The sequence below is a fragment of the Erinaceus europaeus genome, chromosome 1, assembly GCF_950295315.1.
Source record: "Erinaceus europaeus chromosome 1, mEriEur2.1, whole genome shotgun sequence".
NCBI classification, from domain to species: Eukaryota; Metazoa; Chordata; class Mammalia; order Eulipotyphla; family Erinaceidae; genus Erinaceus; species Erinaceus europaeus.
In genome coordinates, this window is record NC_080162.1 from 24,656,271 (window position 1) to 24,675,519 (window position 19,249).

The window sequence follows — 19,249 nt, forward strand, 5'->3', positions numbered from 1 at the left end:
GATTCTTAGATTACTCCAAATGTATTGCATTTTCCACAATTATTCATTTGGTTACCTCTTACAAAGTGATAGAAACTTTGGAGTAGTAAGTAAAAACCCTGAGTTGAGGGTAAGGGTGGATGTTCAGCTTCAAGGGACGGGGGAAGGGGGTGGAGGGGTATGGGATGGGACACAGTCTTTTGGTGGTAGGAATGGTGTTTATGTACACTCTTATTAGTTTGTAGTCATATAAATCACTATTTAATTAATATGAGAGGGGAAAATTTATTGAATGTCTCAAACTTTTTAAAGCACAGAATGAGTCTTTTTAATACATAGGCTGAGTCTTTGATATGTTGACTGTCTTAAAAGCTTAGACCAGGGGGAACAGAAGCAACTGGTGGCACAGCTATATACAAATAATGTCAAAGGACATAAATTATGGTGAGGTTGTGTATGATACAGCAAATCCTAACAAAGGGATTTTCAAAGTTAACCCAATTGCCAAATAATTTGATTACACCAATAACTATTTATTGTCTTCTTAAACCCTAAGACAGCAGGAACCTTGAGAGCCTATATTTTCCCCAGTCCTGAAACCTCTAGGGTGGGGCTCACTTTCTGGCATGCTTCTCTCAATTCATACCATATGATATTGCATCTACTGATCCCAACCTAATCAACGCAATGAGAACCAACTCAGCATGCTTCACTTCAGACTGTGTCCAGAAACTTCAGGCATGGAATGTCAACCCTTCACCATCATTACTTGGGTGAGACCTTTCCTTTCATAGGATTCTCTTATTCCATCATGTGTCTGGCAAAGGGCTAATATTCAAAAGGCTAATAAAGGACTCACAAAACTCTACACCAAACCAAAAAAATCAAAAGGAGAAAAGAATTTAACAGACCCGGGGCCAGGCAGTGGTGCATCTGGTTAAGCACATAGTCTACAACGCACAAGGCCTGGGATTCAAGCCCACCTGCAATGGGGAAGCTTTACAAGTGGTGAAGCAAAGCTGAAGGCATCTCTCTGTCTCTCTCCTATCTCCTCCTCCCTTCTCAATTTCTCTGTCTCTAATAAATAAGTAAATAAAAATTTTAAAAAGAAAAGAATTTAACAGACCCTTCACCAAAAAAGGCACTCTGATGACCATCAAGCACAGGAAAATGCTCATGACTCTAGTCACATCTAAGTTGGCTTCTTCAATACTTTATCACCTATTAGTGTTCCTGAACTCAAAATCTTATGATAGGAAATTTAATTTTTTTCACTCTTCTAATTAGACAAATGAGTAGGTGTTGGTATAGGGCCGTTTGGAACTGGATTATATATGTGGGCATGCTGAAAGTTAGCATATGAAAGCATGCCCAAAAGTTCTGCCCAAAAAGAGCAAGAAAATGAACCAATGCATTCTGTTCAGCCTTCATAACAATTTTGTAATCTTTAATCTTTTCATTCAAGTAGCTCTGGAAATAGGTAAGACATATGTATGTACTCTTTTGTACATTTTTCCAGTTGACAGTTAAAACTGTTCATAATTGTTTCAAATACTGAATTCCGTAATACTCAAACAACAATAATTTCTGAATAAAATCATTACTTTTTTATGTATCCAGTAAAGTCTAAACACCATAATGATTAGATGTCTGTTATCATTTGCTTAAAAATATATAGGAATGCGGGGTCAGGAGGTGGTGTACCGGGTTAAATGTACATAGTACTAAGTGCAAGGATTCAAGTTCACACAGATCCAAGTTCAAGACCCCGCTCCTCACCTACAGGGGGACACTTCACAAGAGGTGAAGCAGGTCTGCAGGTATCTGTCTTCCTCCCTCTCAATTTCTCTGTCCTGTCCAATTAAAAAAAAAAAAGGAAAACACTGGCTGGACACCAGTAGCAGTAGATTCAACACCAGTATCAAGCCTTAGTGATAGCCCTGGAGGCAAAAAAAAAAAGGGAGGGGAATTAAGCATTTTTAATAACTTGGAAATTTTTGTTTTGTTTCCCTTTGAACTTGCATGTCCATTCCATTCTTATCATAGACAATGGTTCTCAATTTTGGCTACAAGGGAAAACTTGGCAAGGTCTGAAAACATCTTTGATTATCATAATAAAGTAAAAGGCGCTATCTATCCAATGGGTTCCACAGATGCTGTAAACATACTGTAAAATACAGAATAGTCCCAAACAACAAAGAACTGATAAACCCTGCCCTAGAATGATATATTTTAATAATTTTAATGTTTTGTTGATTTAATATTTATTCTAGCTAGGATAGAAAGAAATTGAGAGGGGAAGGAGGAGAGAGGAGAGAGAAGAGAGAAGAGAGATACCTATAGCACTGCTTCACCACTCGTGAAGCTTCCCCACTGCAAGTGTTTATTTTTGCCAGGGAACTTGAGCCTGTGTTCTTATGCATGATAACAGGTGTGTTTAATGAGGTGTACCACTGCCTGGCCCCCCAAGGAATACATTTTTATGCCTGAAAAATATTTTACTCTTCACATTTTACTTTGCTGCAATAAAAATATTTATATAAATTATAAATTTCCTGTAAAATGAAGATAAAAATATTAACAATGTCCTCTGGAATGAGGTATCACAAGTATTAGTATATCAGAATTAATCACATTATTAAACAATCATTATCAAACATAAAAAGTGAAAATACATTAAAATGTTCCTAATGAGATAAATAGGGCTTTCCCCCCCAAAAAAAAATTAGGATTTATATCTGTGGGCAAATGTTACCACAGATAAAGTGAGACTAAGTTCATTTCATTTCAATAATATTTTATTTTATTTTATTTTATTTTATTTTATGCCTCCAGGGTTATAGCTGGTGCTTGGTGCCTGCACTATGAATCCACTGCTCCTGGAGGCCATTTTTTTCTATTTTTATTGGCTAGGACAGAGAGAAATTGTGAGAGAAGGAGAAGATAAAGAGGGGGAGAGAAACACAGACACCTGCAGACCTGCTACACCACTTGCAAAGCGACCCCCCTGCAGGGGTCGAACCGGGATCTTTACACAGGTCTGTGCACTTTATACTATGTGCACTTAACCCAGTGTGCTACCGCCATTTCAATGATATTTCTATTTTCATTTTTATGAGAGCTAAGAAGTCCTCCTTATGTCAACAGAAATGTTGAACATTTTATTCTGTGAACTACTTCTAAGTTAATAGTTACATAGTGGTTTATTATTAACAATTATTTCTTTAAAAGATTCTCTGTAAAAACTGTTAAAAGCAAAAAACTGAAACCAAATGACTTATCCAAGGATTTGTTTTGTAATCCTTTAAGGCATTCACTTCTTAAAATGTACAGTTACTGGATGACCCCAAAAAATTTTAAACCCCTGCATTTACCACAGAGATAAAGTGAGGCCTGGCTCTATAAAGGTGATATCACATGTTTTATGAATATCAGATTCTTAGGAAATTTAAAAAAAAAAAAAAGAGTCCAAATATAACTAAAATTCTTCCCCATTACTCCCTTACCTCTTAGATACTCTGTATTGTGCTGTGGTCAATTTTCCCGTCTCAGGGTCATGCACTGTAGCTCGGCTCAGCTACAAAAAAGAGAAAGGACAAAAACTTACTCACGTAGCAGGCAATTTTGAACTTTTGTTTTGTTTTGCCAAGCCACTGGTGATTGGAAGGGTTCAGATTGGTCTAGATGGCAGGTAATGGCTTCATGTCAGCAAAAACATTTCAGAATGTTGGCAGTAAGAAATGCCACTTCCAAATTAAGAGAAAATGAGTTGACAGATTTTTGTCATAGATTTGTTGTCCTTTCACTTTTTTTGAATCATATGAAGCTGTATGTAAATGATTTGTAGCAATGAGTTTCACAGGCTCTTTCTCAAATCTAGAAGTTTGATTGAACTTAAGCTATTTAAAAATAATCAAACTGCTTATTAAATTTTATCACTTATGATTAAATAGTCCTTAAATATTTTGACAAGAGAATAACTTGTCTCTTAAATTTCATTTTTTAAAAACATTTACCAAAACAAAACTGGTAACTACTTCTGAAGAAGTAAAAGGCAACTAAGTTCACAAGTAACAGCGGTCAGAATAATTGTTGTTCCCACTGTAAACTTTTAAAATCAGCAAGTTAAAAAAAAAATTCAACAAGAGGAATACAAGTTATTCCAAAAAGACAATTTAGAAGTTGTAGGAATACAAGTTATTCCAAAAAGGCATTTTAGAAGATGTAGAGACAAATGCCATTAGAATTATCATGAACTATTAGGTGAATTCACTGCAGTACCTATAAACATAAAAGAACTATATATGTACATTTTACACCGAGATTAATCTAGGCTGCTACTCCTTCCCCCCAACTTTGGCAAGATAAAGGAAATAAGTATCGAGCCATTTCCTGGATATCTGATTCCTAACCTTAAAAGTGATGCAAAGCATCACTTGAATGATGAAAAGCATCACCGACTCCCTAAAAGAACACTAACTTAAAAACACAACTTCTAGTTAAAGGGTAAGACTTGTGAAACACAATGCAGTTATCCATGCGTGTATAAAAAGGCAGTGACTTGAGAGCTGGAGACTGAAAATGACTGACTTCCCTTAAATAAATAATAATTCCTGTAGAATGAATAAAACCTTTATTAGCAGGCAAAATATGCAGTGCACACATCTCTTACCTTTTGCTAATTCTGTAATGTACCGTCTCCAAGTCTCCTGTTATTGGGTTTGAAATGGTGGCTCGCCTCAGCTGTGAAGCCAACCATCGAAATAGTTGCATTACAAAACAAAAAAAGTGAATCACATTTATCCAGTCAGAATTTTGGGGTTTTTTTTTTTTTACAAACGAGGTTAAAAGAAAAAATAACTCCATAGACTTCTGGGCACCTTGTGGTATACCTTAAAAGTCAGTTGTTAATTTAGGGTTGTTGTTGCTTTTTTTGTTGCTGTTGCATGAATGGTATAAACTCAGGAGATATAAAATTAATTTTCTTTTGGTGGCTAGAGTGTGTGATGATGAGGGAAACAGCAATCTCTAAAACTTAAAAGTCTAATTTATGAATAACTTTTTTAAAGTTAATGATCCATTCCAAACTTTTTTTTTTTTTAAACCAGAGCACTGCTCAGCTCTGGCTGATGGGGGTCTGGGAGATTGAACCTGGGACTTCAGAGCCTCAGGCATGAATGTCTGTTTACGTAACCATTATGCTACCTACCCTCACTCCATTCCAAATTTTTTGATGTTCAGTTGTAACAAATTGTTTACTGATTGAACTATTTGCAATGGCCAATGTTATTCAAAAACTGTTTCAAGATATATCCTTTTTTCAGAATATCTGCATATAGATTTCATATAGATAGTGAAATAGTATTGAGCTGAAAACAAAGACAAGTGAAAGGCAACTCACAAATGTTAAAAATAATAATATGAAAGGTGATTGCCAAAGGTAATGATTTTAAGCTTAAAAAAATAGGAAAGTGATTCTGAGGATAACAAAAGAATATGAAATTCTTATTGTCACTGAATTCTTTTTAAACTATCCAATTGAGATATACCCTGTGAAGACGAGCCCTCCAAACTCAGAAACATAAAACTGATCTCAAAGCTGAAGTAATGTTTTTCTTTAAAAAAAAAAAAAGGGGGGGGGGACCTTTTATTTTGATGAGCAAAGAAAAGACAGAGCACTGCTCAGTTCTGGCATATGGAAGTACCAAGAGTTGAACCTAAGGCCTCTGAGATCTCAAGCACACACATTCTAAGCTCTGACAAGCTGAGTTATATATCCAGAGCTGAAATGAATTCTTAAAAAGAAAAAAAAAGAAGTCATTAATTAATGAGAGGGGAAGAGATAGTAAGCCCGAGCATCATTCTGGCACATATAATGCCACAGATCAAATTCAGGACCTAATTCTTGAGAGTCCAGGACTTTATTCACTCTGTCACCTCCTTGGCCATCTAGAATGAATTATTAAATATTCTGTCATGGCATTTTTGTTTACTGGCCACAAATAACGGGCTAAAATAGAAATGGAAATAAATGATGGAATGTGATATAATTCTAAGTAGCAGTCTACTTAGAAGGTTTATTAGGATTCGCCAGGGTGGGGGCGAAGAGATGGTTTACCCAGTAGAGCACACACGTTACCACACACAAGGACCTGGGTTCAAACTCCTGGCTACTACATGGCAGCACCTGAAGGTGGGTAAGCTTCATGAGCACTGAAGTGGTACTGTAGTGTCTTTTCTCTCTGCCTCTCATTCTCCATCTACAGGAGGAACAAAAAGGAAGAAAGGAAAGAATGGCCACCAGGAATGGTGGAGTTATGCAGGAAACAAGCCCCAGTGATAATAAGATAACCCAACCTTATTTTATAAGGATCAGCAAACTATGGCTTATAGGCTATAGTCAGCCTGTCATCTTCTTTTGGAAGAAAAAAAGGGGGGGTTTTTTGTTTTGTTTTGTTTTTGGATGATAGCCACATTCATTTATGTATTCCCCATGACTACTTTTGTAATATAAACGATGGGACTGAGTATAACGACTGTACAGTCTGAAAATACTTACTATGTGGAACTTTACAGAACTAATGTGCCACAGTCACAAGCAGAGTGCAGGACTTGTAGGCCTAAAGTTCCAGCTCAATCGAACCTCACTTGCTAGAAAAGTGTTCTCCCCCACCCATAAAATAAATCTTTAAAAGAAAGATAAGGAGTATCCCCGCACCTATATAGATGAAATAAATATTAAAAGTCTCTATAAAAGTAATGGCCCTTGGGAGTCGAGCAGTAGCACAGCAGGTTAAGCGCAGGTGGTGCAAAGCACAAAGACTGGTGTAAGGATCCTGATTCAAGCCCCCAGCTCTCCACCTGCAGGGGAGTCACTTCACAGGTGGTGAAGCAGGTCTGCAGGTGTCTATCTTTCTCTCCCCCTCTGTCTTCCCCTCCTCTCTCCATTTCTCTCTATACTATCCAACAATGACGACAACAATAAAATAACAAGGGCAACAAAAGGGAATAAATAAATATTTTTTTAAATTATTTTTAAAAAAGTGATGGATGTTTATATTTTACTATCATAAGTTCAAACTGGTTTTAAAAATGACCTTTTGAAAAAAAAAGGAGGGACAAGGATAAAAGGTAGTCTTTCTCACTTTTTTTTAAAGATGCATTATTTTAATCTTTATTTATTGGCTAAAGACAGCTAGAAATTAAGAGGGTAGGAGGAAACAGAAAGGGAGAAAGACAGACACTGCTTTACCACTTGCAAAGCTTTGCTCCTGCAGGTGGAGACAAACCTGAGCCCTTGTGCATTGTAACACATGCACTTAAACAGGTGCACCACCACCTGGTCCCCTATTTTTTTTTTCTCACAGTTTCTGAAGCAAGAATTTCAATGCTAAACACAAAGTTTATAGGATTCTGTTTACACTGCTTTTATTTTTTAACTTTTTTTTTTTTTTTTGCCACCAGGGTTAGCACTGTTACTAGTGATGACTTTCTTCCTTTCCCTTTCTTTCCTTTCCTTTCTAATAAAAATAGAGTGAAACAGAAAAGGAGAAAGAGAGACACCTGCAGTATTGCTTGGACTCTTCATGAAGGTTCCTACTGCAGGTAGGGACCAGGAATTGAGCCACGGTAATGTGTGTGCTCTCTCAGGTGGGCCACCACCTGGCTTCTGTTTTTCTTATTAAGATAAATGATGTAGGTTGCATTAAAAAATTATGTCATCATTTCAAAATAACATGATGTATATGCCAAATTACATATTTCTACTAATAATGTGCCTGAAAGAGTAAAGATACTTCAGTCCTATTCCAGATACAAACAAAAAGACATGAAAAAGATGGTGTTTGGGCAGTCTATGAGATTAACAGACTACAAAGCACATATAAAACTTTTTTGAGGAAGATGTCTAAAAAATAAACTTTGTTATGTATAAAATAAAATCTGCATGATTTTCATTAATAAAGTGATTAAAAGTTGGTTGCAAGATATGTTATTTGGATTGCTAACAAATTGAGAAAAACTGGTATAAACGGTGGTTGACATTGCTGGGGTGGTATGTAAAACTAGCCATTAGGCTCTTGCCATATCAATTATCATTTCTGCAGTCTTACAATGGATAACACAGGTACACAAGTAGAGGAAACTGAGGAGGTGAAAAAATAAAAATATATATTTACCCTTGGCTTTGCTAGATCTTTGACAATTTCAATTTCTTCATCAGAAATAATATCATGGAAGCGAATAATACGAGGTTTATCCCATTCATCTTCCTGTTTGGCTGGAGACAGAATAAATTTTGGGTTCCGATTTCCATCATGGTAGCGGCAGAAAAGTTTTTTCTGTCTCCGAGGAGTCTAAGCATAATGTGATAAATGTATCAGAACTTCAATGAGTATATGTTTTAGTGTGTTAACTAATAATGATTACCAATAAATCATTAATTCAAAACTAAAATTTCTACTCCAAATATGACATACTGTCTATTCTATTTTTTTTTTTTAACCAGAACACTAAGCAGTTCTGGTTTATGGTAGTGCAGGGGATTGAACCTGGGATGTCAGAGCCTCAGGCATGAGAGTCTCTTTGCATAACCATTATGCTATCTACCCTGCCCAAAATAATGACTAGTTTATGTAAATATGAGATAGATGTCTGGTGCTGCTGTAAACATAAATTTCTAGATCTATACAGAGAAAGTATCTACAGGAGGAAAATAAGACAACTTAATGAGGTTTTCCTCAATACCTACCAATTAAATACTTACAGCAAAACAAATTAAATTTTAAAAAATTTAAGAAATGAAAATGGGTAGCACTTAATAAGTTATTGAATAAGTTGATAAAACTTATAAGTCACTGAGGCCAAGTATTGATGCATCCTACAAAGCCACATCCTACCGTGCATAAGCTCCTGGATTCCAGGTGTGGCAAGCATCGTGGACAACAGAGAAGTCCCATAGACAGTGCAGTGCTCTCTCTATTGAGTGCACTCTCGAGATAAGAGTGTGAAAGGAGGGGCCGGGTGGTGGCACACTGGGTTAAGCTCACAGAGTATGAAGCGCAAGGACCCACACAAGGATCCCAGTTTAAACCCCCAGCTCCCCACCTGCAGGGGGTGGTCACTTCACAAGTGGGTTAAGTATGTCTGCAGGGGTCTCTCTGTCTCTCTCCCTCTCTATCTCCCTCCCCTCTCAATTTCTGTCCTATTCAATAGAAAAAAAAATGTAAAATGACCACCAGGAGCAGTGAATTCATAGTGCAGGCACCCAGCCCCAGCAATAACCCTGGAGGCAAAAAAAAAAAAGTGAAAGAATTGGACTGGAAAGGCAACACAATGGTAGTACTACACAGTCATTACTCTGGTTTCATCCCCAACACTGCATAAAGAAAAATAAATATCACTTTTAATTTCAGGGTAATACTCCATCAAATATATGTCCCATAACTTCTTCCTACAGTCATCTATTGATGGGCATTTAGGCTGTTTCCACTCCTTGACTACTTGTGAGTAATGCAGCTATGAACCATAAAGGTGCAGGGCAGGGGTAGATGGCGTAATGGTTATGCAGAGACTCTCATGCCTGAGACTCCAAAATCCCACGTTCAAACCCCTCCACCACCAAAAACCAGAGCTACTTAGTGCTCTGAAAAAAAATAAGAAGGGAAAAAAAAACCACCTTATATGAACCTAAGGATGCCCTTCAGGACAAAATGGAATGAACATGAGTTGATCTTAGTGAAGTGAATAATGAGGTGAAAAAACAACTGTCAAATGGCTTTACTCATATGGGGCCAAGCTGTCTTATAAGACTTTGTAAACTATTGTGGTTATCGCTGGGGTGGGTGGTGGGTGTATAGTGTAGAACTATACCCTATAATCTTATAAGCCATTATTAAATCACTAATAAAAATTTCAATGAAGAATAGAAATAGAAATAAAGCAAGAAAATATTTTCATATCTTAATACCCTTTGGGGATATTAAGAATATAACAGTCAAGTAAATATATGTTCCTTTTAGTAATTGATGTGTTATAAGTTATGCCACTGCTGATTCTTTTCTTGAATAGATAGTATGTCATACTGGAATAGAAATTTTAGTTTTAAATTAAAGATTTATTGATGATAATTAAGTTACTAGTTAACACATTAAAACATATAACCACTGGAGTTTACTCTGAAAATAAAGTATTTTATTTATCCAGTATAAAATTAAAGGTTTTATATTAAATAGTATTACATAATGATAAATGAACTTAATCTAGCTAGTCTGAGGGAAAAAAGATGTTTCTGATCTTGAGCAGAGCTGACATGTGTGTCACATCAATGAACAGGCAATTTAATAGACTTCAGTTTTTCAATTATATGCTAGTTTGCTATCTTCTTATGAAGTTATAAAGAGTAATAAAATAATCTGCTCATTAGAAATCTAAACACTAAAAAGATTTATGATGATATGTAACTACTGTGAATTTCTTATTTGTGATTAATAGCGGTGTATAAGACTGCAAGATTAGAGAGCACAGTCCCACACTGCACCCAGCGCCAGAGCTCTGTGTCCCCGCCTCCCAGTTACAGCAACCATAGTTCTCACAAAGCTGGACAATTTTTTTACTTCTGTTTTTTTTTTTTTGCAAATTCATGTGTTTTAGTTCTCTTAATTCCAAATATGACTGAAATCATCCAGTAGTTACTGTGATTTTTTTTAATGGTAATAATGAGTTGGTGGTGAACTAAGTCTTATCTTCAAAAGAGACATATTCAAATACTTAGATACTAATTCAAAAATGTTTCAAACATTTTTGTTTCAAACCCTTCTACTGAAGTGTTATTTCTTTATACTTAACTCATTAGGTCTCAGAGCAAAGTGAAGTATGTTCTCCCAGAACTCTATTAACTATCAAAAGTGTCACCCATAGAGATCATCTACTTAATTTCTGTCAGAGATTACTCTCATTTTTGATCAGATATCAAAAAATTGTCATATCAAAACATAAAGCATAGTTAATTAGCAGCTAACAAGTTAAACACTATTCAGATGTTTATACTTAAAGTACTTACTTATTCACTAACATATACATGCATCCACATTCAACTGAACAGTAGTGCACATGCTATTATTTTAAAAACCAATTCAATGAGCAATAACGTTGGAAAACAATGCATCTCATACCCATACACACATCAGAGTAAAAGATCATAGGGTATAATGCTACACACTTTGAACAGTTTTGTACTGGGCTTACTAGGTACTCTGAAGCACTATACCAAAGCAGTAGATTATAAATACAATGCCAGGGAGAGAGAGATCAGCCTGTTCTTGTACTAACTAGCTTGTCTGATGCCCCAAAAGTTGCATGTTAATTTCTGACATCACCTTATGCCAGAGCTGAGCAGTGCTCTGTTCACCACCTCTACTAATCATTCATTCGCTCTCACTATACATAAATAATGAAAAATTAAATATATGAATAATAGATACACAATAAACAAAGGGTCATTTATAGACATATTCATAACTTTAAAGAATCAATGTTAGGAGCCAGGTTGTGGTGCACCTGGTTGAGCGCACATGTTACAATACACAAGGACCCATGTTCGAGCCCCCAGTCCCCACCTGGAGGGGGAAAGCTTCGCAAGCGGTGATGCAGTGCTGCAGGTGTCTCTCTGTTTCTCTCCCTCTCTATCACCCTTTCCCTCTTGATTTCTGGTTCTCTATCCAATAAATAAATAAAGATAAAAATATAATAATAAATGTTAAAGTTAAAATAGGTTGAAAGTCTTTTTACAAGGGCTGGGTGGTGGCGCACCTGGTTGAGCACATATGTTACAATGCACAAGGACCCTGGTCCCCACCTGCAGGGGGAAAGCTTTGCGAGTGGTGAAGCAGTGCTGCAGGTGTCTCTCTCTCTCTCTCTCTCTCTCTCTCACCCCCTTCCCTCTTGATTTCTGTCTCTATCCAATAAATAAATGATAACACAAAAAAAATTTTTTTAAAGAAAGTCTTTTTACATTTTTAGGACAGGGGTAGATAGCATAGTGCTTATGCAAAGAGACTCTCATGCCTGAGGTTCCACAGATCCAGGTTCAGTCCCATGCACCACCATAAGCCAGAGCTGAACAGTGCCCAAGAAAGAAAGAAAGAAAGAAAGAAAGAAAGAAAGAAAGAAAGAAAGAAAGAAAGAAAGAAAGAAAGAAAGAAAGAAAGAGAGAGGGGGAGGGAGGGAGGGAGGGAGGGAGAGAGAAAGAAAGGCGGGAGGGAGAGAGGGAGGGAGGAAGGGAAAAAGGAAAGAGAGAGAGAGAAAGAGAAAAAAAGAAAATATTTTCGGGAGTCGGGCAGTAGCGCAGCGGGTTAAGCGCCGGTGGTGCAAAGTCCAAGGACCGGCATAAGGATCCCGGTTCGAGCCCCCGGCTCCCCACCTGCAGGGAAGTCACTTCACAAGCAGTGAAGCAGGTCTGCAGGTGTCTCTCTTTCTCTCCCCCTCTGTCTTCCCCTCCTCTCTCCATTTCTCTCTGTCCTATCCAACAACGAACAGCATCAACAATGGCAATAATAATAACCATAACGAGGCTACAACAAGTGCAACAAAAGGGGGAAAAAATGGCCTCCAGGAGCGGTGGATTCATGGTGCAGGCACCGAGCCCAGCAATAACCCTGGAGGAAAAAAAAATTTTTTTTAAAGCTGCTTAAAATAAAAAGATCATATATAGATGAAGACTCCATGTCACAGATGGATTAAAACAGCATGTTATTCATCATTCTACTTAAGCCAGCTGAAATCTCGTTCATATCAAGATCTCTTTACCACTCAGCTGAAATTATCTGCTACTGCACCTTAAAAAAATAATGAACCGCTTTTTGATCTATGGAAAGGGTAACATCACCACAAATGGAAGCAATGGTTGATGTGATTCACAAGCTTTTCTTTGAAACTTTTTTTAAAAAATATTTATTTTATTTATTTATTCCCTTTTGTTGCCCTTGTTGTTTTATTGTTGTAGTTATTATTGTTGTCGTCGTTGTTGGATAGGACAGAGAGAAATGGAGAGAGGAGGGGAAGACAGAGAGGAGGAGAGAAAGATAGACACCTGCAGACCTGCTTCACCGCCTGTGAAGCGACTCCCCTGTAGGTGGGGAGTCGTGGTTCGAACCGGGATCCTTATGCCGGTCCTTGTGCTTTGCACCACCTGCGCTTAACCCGCTGCGCTACAGCCCGACTCCCCTTTGAAACTTTTTTTACTAACAGATGGAACACATTAAGCAGGAGACACACGTTAAGGTGATGTGACGTTTTGTAATAATAGTGTAATTTTGATTTTGCACCCATAGGCTTGTGTGAAGAAGAATTCTGACTCTCTCAAACTATGTACATACACACACACACACACACACACACAATTGACTATTCCACTTTACCATTTTGATACCCTCCCCACGGCACAGCATTTCATACTTCTGTCTCTCTGGCAGGTAATCCACAGCAACCCCTTTTTTCTTCAGTGTGGTTTTCTGATCAGATTGGTCATCTGAAGTTGATTTATTATCATCTTTTTCTTTAGCCATTATATACTCAAAATATTTTAAGTTACCATTAGCTCTCTGATGTTCAGGATCTATTAAAAGAGAAAAAAAGCAGATCTATGAGTTTATAATAATTCAAGCATCAGAATGTAATAGTACAAGAATAGGAACCCACATAATTTATCTTCCAAACAAGGATGAGTTTAACAGTGAAATGAGGAATAAAAATTATTATACCAAGGGCCATGTGGTGGCTCACCTGGTAGAGCACACAATCTCACCTGTCAGAGGAAAGCTTCACATGCAATAGATCAGTTTTACAGGTGTTTCTCCTTGTCACTGTCTCACTGTCCCCCCCCCCTTCCATTTCTCAATCTTTCACCTCTATTAAAGAAGAAATAGGAAAAAACTGCCACCAAGAACTGTGGAGTTATGCGGGCAACAGAGTCCCAGTGGTAAATAACCCTGGAAGCAAATAAAATGACATCAGAACAGTAAGTGTAACTAGTACCATCTCAAGTAAATTAAGATAGTCACCATATATAAAGAGTTTTCGAGTTAGAAATAGTCATTTATTTGCAAGTAGCAATTTTTGCTTCTATTTTGAGAACTTACTAATGAGCCAAAGGCACTATGATCAATTTAATGCCAACTGAATATTAAAATATTATTCATTCTATTTATTTTAAGCAGTAGAAAAGGTTGTTCTGAGACTGAAATGTAATCATCAGGTAGAATAAAATGTATAGTGTTCAGAAGTAACCTTTGCCACAGATGCATTATAAATGAAGAACATAGCCTTACATCTGAGGGCTCACTTAATTTTAGTTCCCAAAGTCTAAATGAGAAAGGAAACAGAAACTAAACCTATAATTTGTATAATTTCCACTAACTGCCTCCAAACTGCAAGTCATAGTTTCTAGCTATTTTTGAGAAAGGGGAAGAGGACTGTTCCACCCTTCTGGGAGAAAAAAACATTCAAGCAGCTGCAGGTACACACAGAGGCACAAGAATATGTAGAACCTTCATTTACATTATTGATATTCTTAGAAAATTTAGTCTTTGATTTTAAAAAATATGTCTTGCTTTTGAGAATTATATATATGCTTCACAATATATGCTGTGACGTACAATACGAGCCTAATTCTGTGAAAGAAAGGTATGAAAGGAAAGAGTACATACTATAAGAAAACAGCAACAAAAAAGTATAGGTACTAGCTGGTTGATAGTTTACTCTTTATATATTTTTCTTTGAAAGTTCCTACAATGAGTAGGAAAAAAAGAGTAGGAAAAAAAAAATCATTGAAGAAAATGTACTTGCTGTCAGGGAAATTGCTCGATTGGCAGAGCACCGGATTTGCATGTCAGAAGCTGCTGGTTGGATCCCTGCCTGACACATCGACTAGACAGGTGCACTGGCTCCTCTCTGTCTCTCATGAAACTCACAAATGAAATATATAAATGTAAGATGAAAAAAAAGAGTCACAGAGATAGGAAGGGTGTGTCTTGCCATATGCACAAGTCTTAGCACCATATAGGAGGTATTATAGCACTGGAGGAAGCTCTGGTATTAAGGGTGTTTCCCTCCCTTTCTCTATCTATTTATCTATCTATCTGAATGAAAAAGCAGCCTGGGCCCACCAAAAAAAAAAAAAAAAAGGAGAAAGAGAATATAGCATATTTTTAATAACTACTTTTGACTGTTTGATTATTCTAACATGTACCTATTTCCCTACTAATAAAAAAATTATCATCTTAAGGTTTAAAGCTTTGCTATTAACTAAAGATCACCAACATTTATTATTACACGACTGCAACTCTGAGATATTGATTTAGTAAGCCCGAGGAAGAGACTAGAGAATTTTCATTCCTCCTACATGTACAAGTGATTCTGATGCACATGATCTTTGGATCATTTACAGAAACACTATATCTTTATTCAAATGCCTAGTGGTGATTTTTTCTAACATTTGAATATGAAATTAAATATATTTCATTCTATTTCACTTTAATTGAGAATGTGAAATGCAATAAATCAAAATACTTTTCAAATGAAACAGGGTAACGTAACAGCATGATAAATAAACATTTTACTGAATTAACCAGAGTAAGTATAATTTCAAAATTCCTTAAATAGTACAGAGTGGAGAAACACAATCATTGTTACATACTGCTGAGTGAGAAAAATCAGTTACATTTATTTAGAGATAAACAGAGAGAGGATGAATAAGTCTGAAAAATCAGTCTCTTCTTTTTTGTTCCCCCTTTTCTTGCCCTTGTTTTATTGTTGTCATAGTTATTGTTGTTATTGATGTTGTCATAATTGGATAGGACAGAAAGAAATTAAGAGAGATGGGGAAGACAGAGAGAGAGAAAGACAGATAGACAGCTGCAGATCTGCTTCACCGCTTGTGAAGAGAGCCCCCCTGCAGGTGGGGAGCTGGGGGCTCGAACTGGGATCCTTACGCCAGTCCTTGCACTTCTCGTCATGCACGCTCAACCTGCTGCACTACCGTCCAACCCCCAGTCTCTTTACTTCTAACAGAAAAGTACCAAAGCTATCTGACTACACACACCTGTCTGTACACATGTGCACACACAATGTCAAATCACCCAGTAGTTATACCCTGGGATCAGACCCAGTTAACATACCTAGTTCAAGAAGCTTCTTTGTGAGCAGAAGTGCTTTATCCAAGTCTCCCTGCTGATAAACAGCATAGCTCAAATAATCTAGAACAGAGACTTTGTCAATGGTAGAAACCTCGCCTTCATCCAGTTGCCTCAATGCCTGTTCCATCCATAGTTCTGTATGATAATAGTCTGCTTCTGTATAGGCCACTTTGCCCAACTCAAAACAGTCTTCAACAGTTAGAAAAGACTTGAGTTCTACTCCTAGAGAAAGAAAACACAGAGAACTTTAGACACATTAGAGTGTTCCGTGTTATTTCATATTCGTTTATAACTATACAGCTATCAGTGTAGTCTTATTTTTAAAAATTTTCTTTTTTGCCTCCAGGGTTATTGCTTCGTACCTACACTACGAATCCACTGCTCCCGTAGGCCATTTTTTCCATTTTGTTGTCCTTGTTGTTGCCCTTGTCATTATTATTGTTGTTGTCGTTGTTGGATAGGACAGAAAAATCAAGAGAGGAAGGGAGACAGAAAGAGGTAGAGAAAGACAAATACCTGCTTCACCACCCGTGAAGCAACCTCTGCAGGTGGGGGGCCAGGGGCTTGAACCCTTACTTCATCCTTGTGCTTTGTACCATGTGCGCTTAACCCCTGTGCTACTGCCCAACCCTCTATGTGTTGTCTTATTTTAACTTGGACTTCACAGCAACCACACAAGGTTAAGAGAATCTTATTATTCTCAGGGTTGTTTTTCTTTTCCACCAGGGTTATCACTGGGGCTTGGTGCCAGCATTATGAATCCACTGCTCCCACTGGCCATTTTTTCCTTACTATATTTTTATTTTATAGGAGAAAGAGAAAACTGAGAGGGGATGGAGAGATGAAGAGGAGAGAGAGAGACTTGTAGTCCTACTTCACCATTTATGAAGTGTGTAGGAAGTGGGGGCTTGAACCTGAGTCCGTGCATATAGTAACATGTGCTTAACCATGTATGCCACCTTCTGGCCCTTATCCTCATTTAAAAAAAAAAAAATCTAGGGGAGTCGGGCGGTAGTGCAGCAGGTTAAGTGCACGTGGCGCAAAGCGCAAAGACCGTTGTAAGGATCCTGGTACGAGCCCCCTGGTATGAGCCCCCGGCTCCCCACCTGCAGGGGAATCGCTTTACAAGCGGTGAAGCTGGTCTGCAAGTGTCTACCTTTCTCTCCCCCTCTCTATCTTCCCCTCCTCTCTCCATGTCTCTCTGTCCTGTCCAGCAATGAGACATCAATAACAACAACAATCATAAGTACAACAATAAAACAATAAGGGCAACAAAAGGGAATAAATAAATAAATATTAAAAAATCTACAAGATATGAAACATCACAAGAATCACTCAGCTGCTAACTGGGCACAAGAGAGCCCAGGAATCAAATTATCAAACATCATAACTAAACAGAATATTAATTAAGTTAAAACATGCTAACACAGCATTAGTCACCATAAGATACAGTCATTCCCACCATCAGTGTAGAATTCCTTTCCCTACATCATTGCCGACACTTGTTACTGTCCTTTTCTAATGTACAACATACTCACAGGTGTAAAATTTGTAAGAGCTCAAGCATGAAAGCAACCCAGATATCCGATGACAAATGAGCGGCTAGGAAGGTTGTGCTTTACATACATGGCAGAATACTTCTCTGCTGTTAAATACGACTAAGTCGTCTCCTTCCCTCATCTCGGATAAAGCTTTAAGGAACGGTATTAAGTAAGATAAACCAAAATGAGGATAAATACTAAATGATCTTGCTCACAGGCATAACTTAAAAAACAAGGACAGAGGGCAAGGGTAGACAGCACAATGGCTACGCAAAGAGACCCTGCTGCCTGAGGTTTCAAAGTGCCAGGTTCAATCCCCTGCACCATAGTAAGTCAGGGATAAGCAGTGCTCTGGTAAAGAGGGGGGAAAGGAAGGAAGACAAAAGGAGAGGAGAAGAAATGAGAAAGAAAAAGAAGGAGGAGGAGAAGAAATAGGAGGAGAAGGAGGAGAAGGAGAAGGAGGAGGAAGAGAAGGAGAAGGAGCAGGAGGAGAAGGAGGAGGAGGAAGGAGAGGAGGAGGAGGAGGAGAAAAAGGAGGAGGAGGAGGAAGAAGAGGAGAAGGAAAAGGAGAAGAAGGAGGAGGAGCAGGAGGAGAAGAAGGAGAAGGAGCAGGAGGAGAAGAAGGAGGAGGAAGGAGAGGAGGAGGAAGAGGAGGAGGAGGAGAAGAAGAAGGAGAAAGAGAGGAGCAGGAGGAGAATAAGGAGGAGGAAGGAGAGGAGAAGGAAGAGGAGGAGGAGGAAGAGGAGGAGGAGGAAGTGGAGGAGGAGGAGAAGAAGAAAAAGAAGTAAGAGGAGAAGGAGAAGGAGAAGGAGAAGAAGAAGCACAAAGTAAAACTTGAACTGGGTTTGGTGTATTGTACCAAAGCAAAGGACTCTGGGAAAGAAGATGGGGAGCTGGGGAGACAGCATAATGGTTATGCTAAAAGATGTAAGCCTGAGGCTCTGAAACCTCAGGTTCAGTCCCCAGCACAACCTTAACCAGAGCTGAGCAGTCCTCTTGTCTATCTCTGTGTCTTTCTCTGTATCTCTCTCATTAAAAGAAATAAAATAGGGAGTCATGCGGTAGTGCAGCAGGTTAAGTGCATGTGGCACAAAACACACAGACCAGCATAAGGATCCTGGTTTGAGCCCCCCATTCCCCACCTGCACAGGAGTCGCTTCACAAGTGGTGAAGCAGGTCTGCAGGTGTCTATCTTTCTCTCAACCTCTCTCCATTTCTCTCTGTCCTATCCGACTACGACGACATCATAACAATAACAATAAAACAACAAGCGCAACAAAAGGGAATATTTAAAAATTAAAAAAAGAAATAAATTATTTTTTAAAAAGAGGGGGGTTTAGGACCCTGGTGCATGATAGAGGAAAAGGACCTAAATTGGGCATGAAATTATTTTGCAGGGGCCAGGTGGTGGCTCACCTGGTTGAGCACACATGTTGCAATGCTCAAGGACCCAGGTTTGAGCCCCCAGTCCCCACCTGCAGGGGGGAAAGCTTTGCAAGTGGTGAAGCAGGGCTGCAGGTGTCTCTCTCCCTCTCTGTC

General features: G+C 38.1%; 1 protein-coding gene across 2 annotated transcripts in view; it reads right to left on the reverse strand.

Annotated features, from left to right (window-relative positions):
- P4HA1 (prolyl 4-hydroxylase subunit alpha 1) overlaps positions 1-19,249 on the reverse strand; it is a 73,569-nt gene that overhangs the window by 26,723 nt on the left and 27,597 nt on the right. Inside the window, exons 6-9 of one of the 2 annotated variants that reach the window (XM_060203259.1) lie at positions 16,152-16,391; positions 13,395-13,591; positions 8,157-8,333; positions 4,652-4,722 (exon numbers count right to left, since the gene is read on the reverse strand). In XM_060203259.1, the coding sequence (XP_060059242.1) occupies positions 4,652-4,722; positions 8,157-8,333; positions 13,395-13,591; positions 16,152-16,391 (685 nt within the window). Of the gene's footprint in view, positions 1-3,485; positions 3,557-4,651; positions 4,723-8,156; positions 8,334-13,394; positions 13,592-16,151; positions 16,392-19,249 lie in introns of both variants that reach the window. The other variant, XM_060203193.1, reaches the window with a different exon arrangement.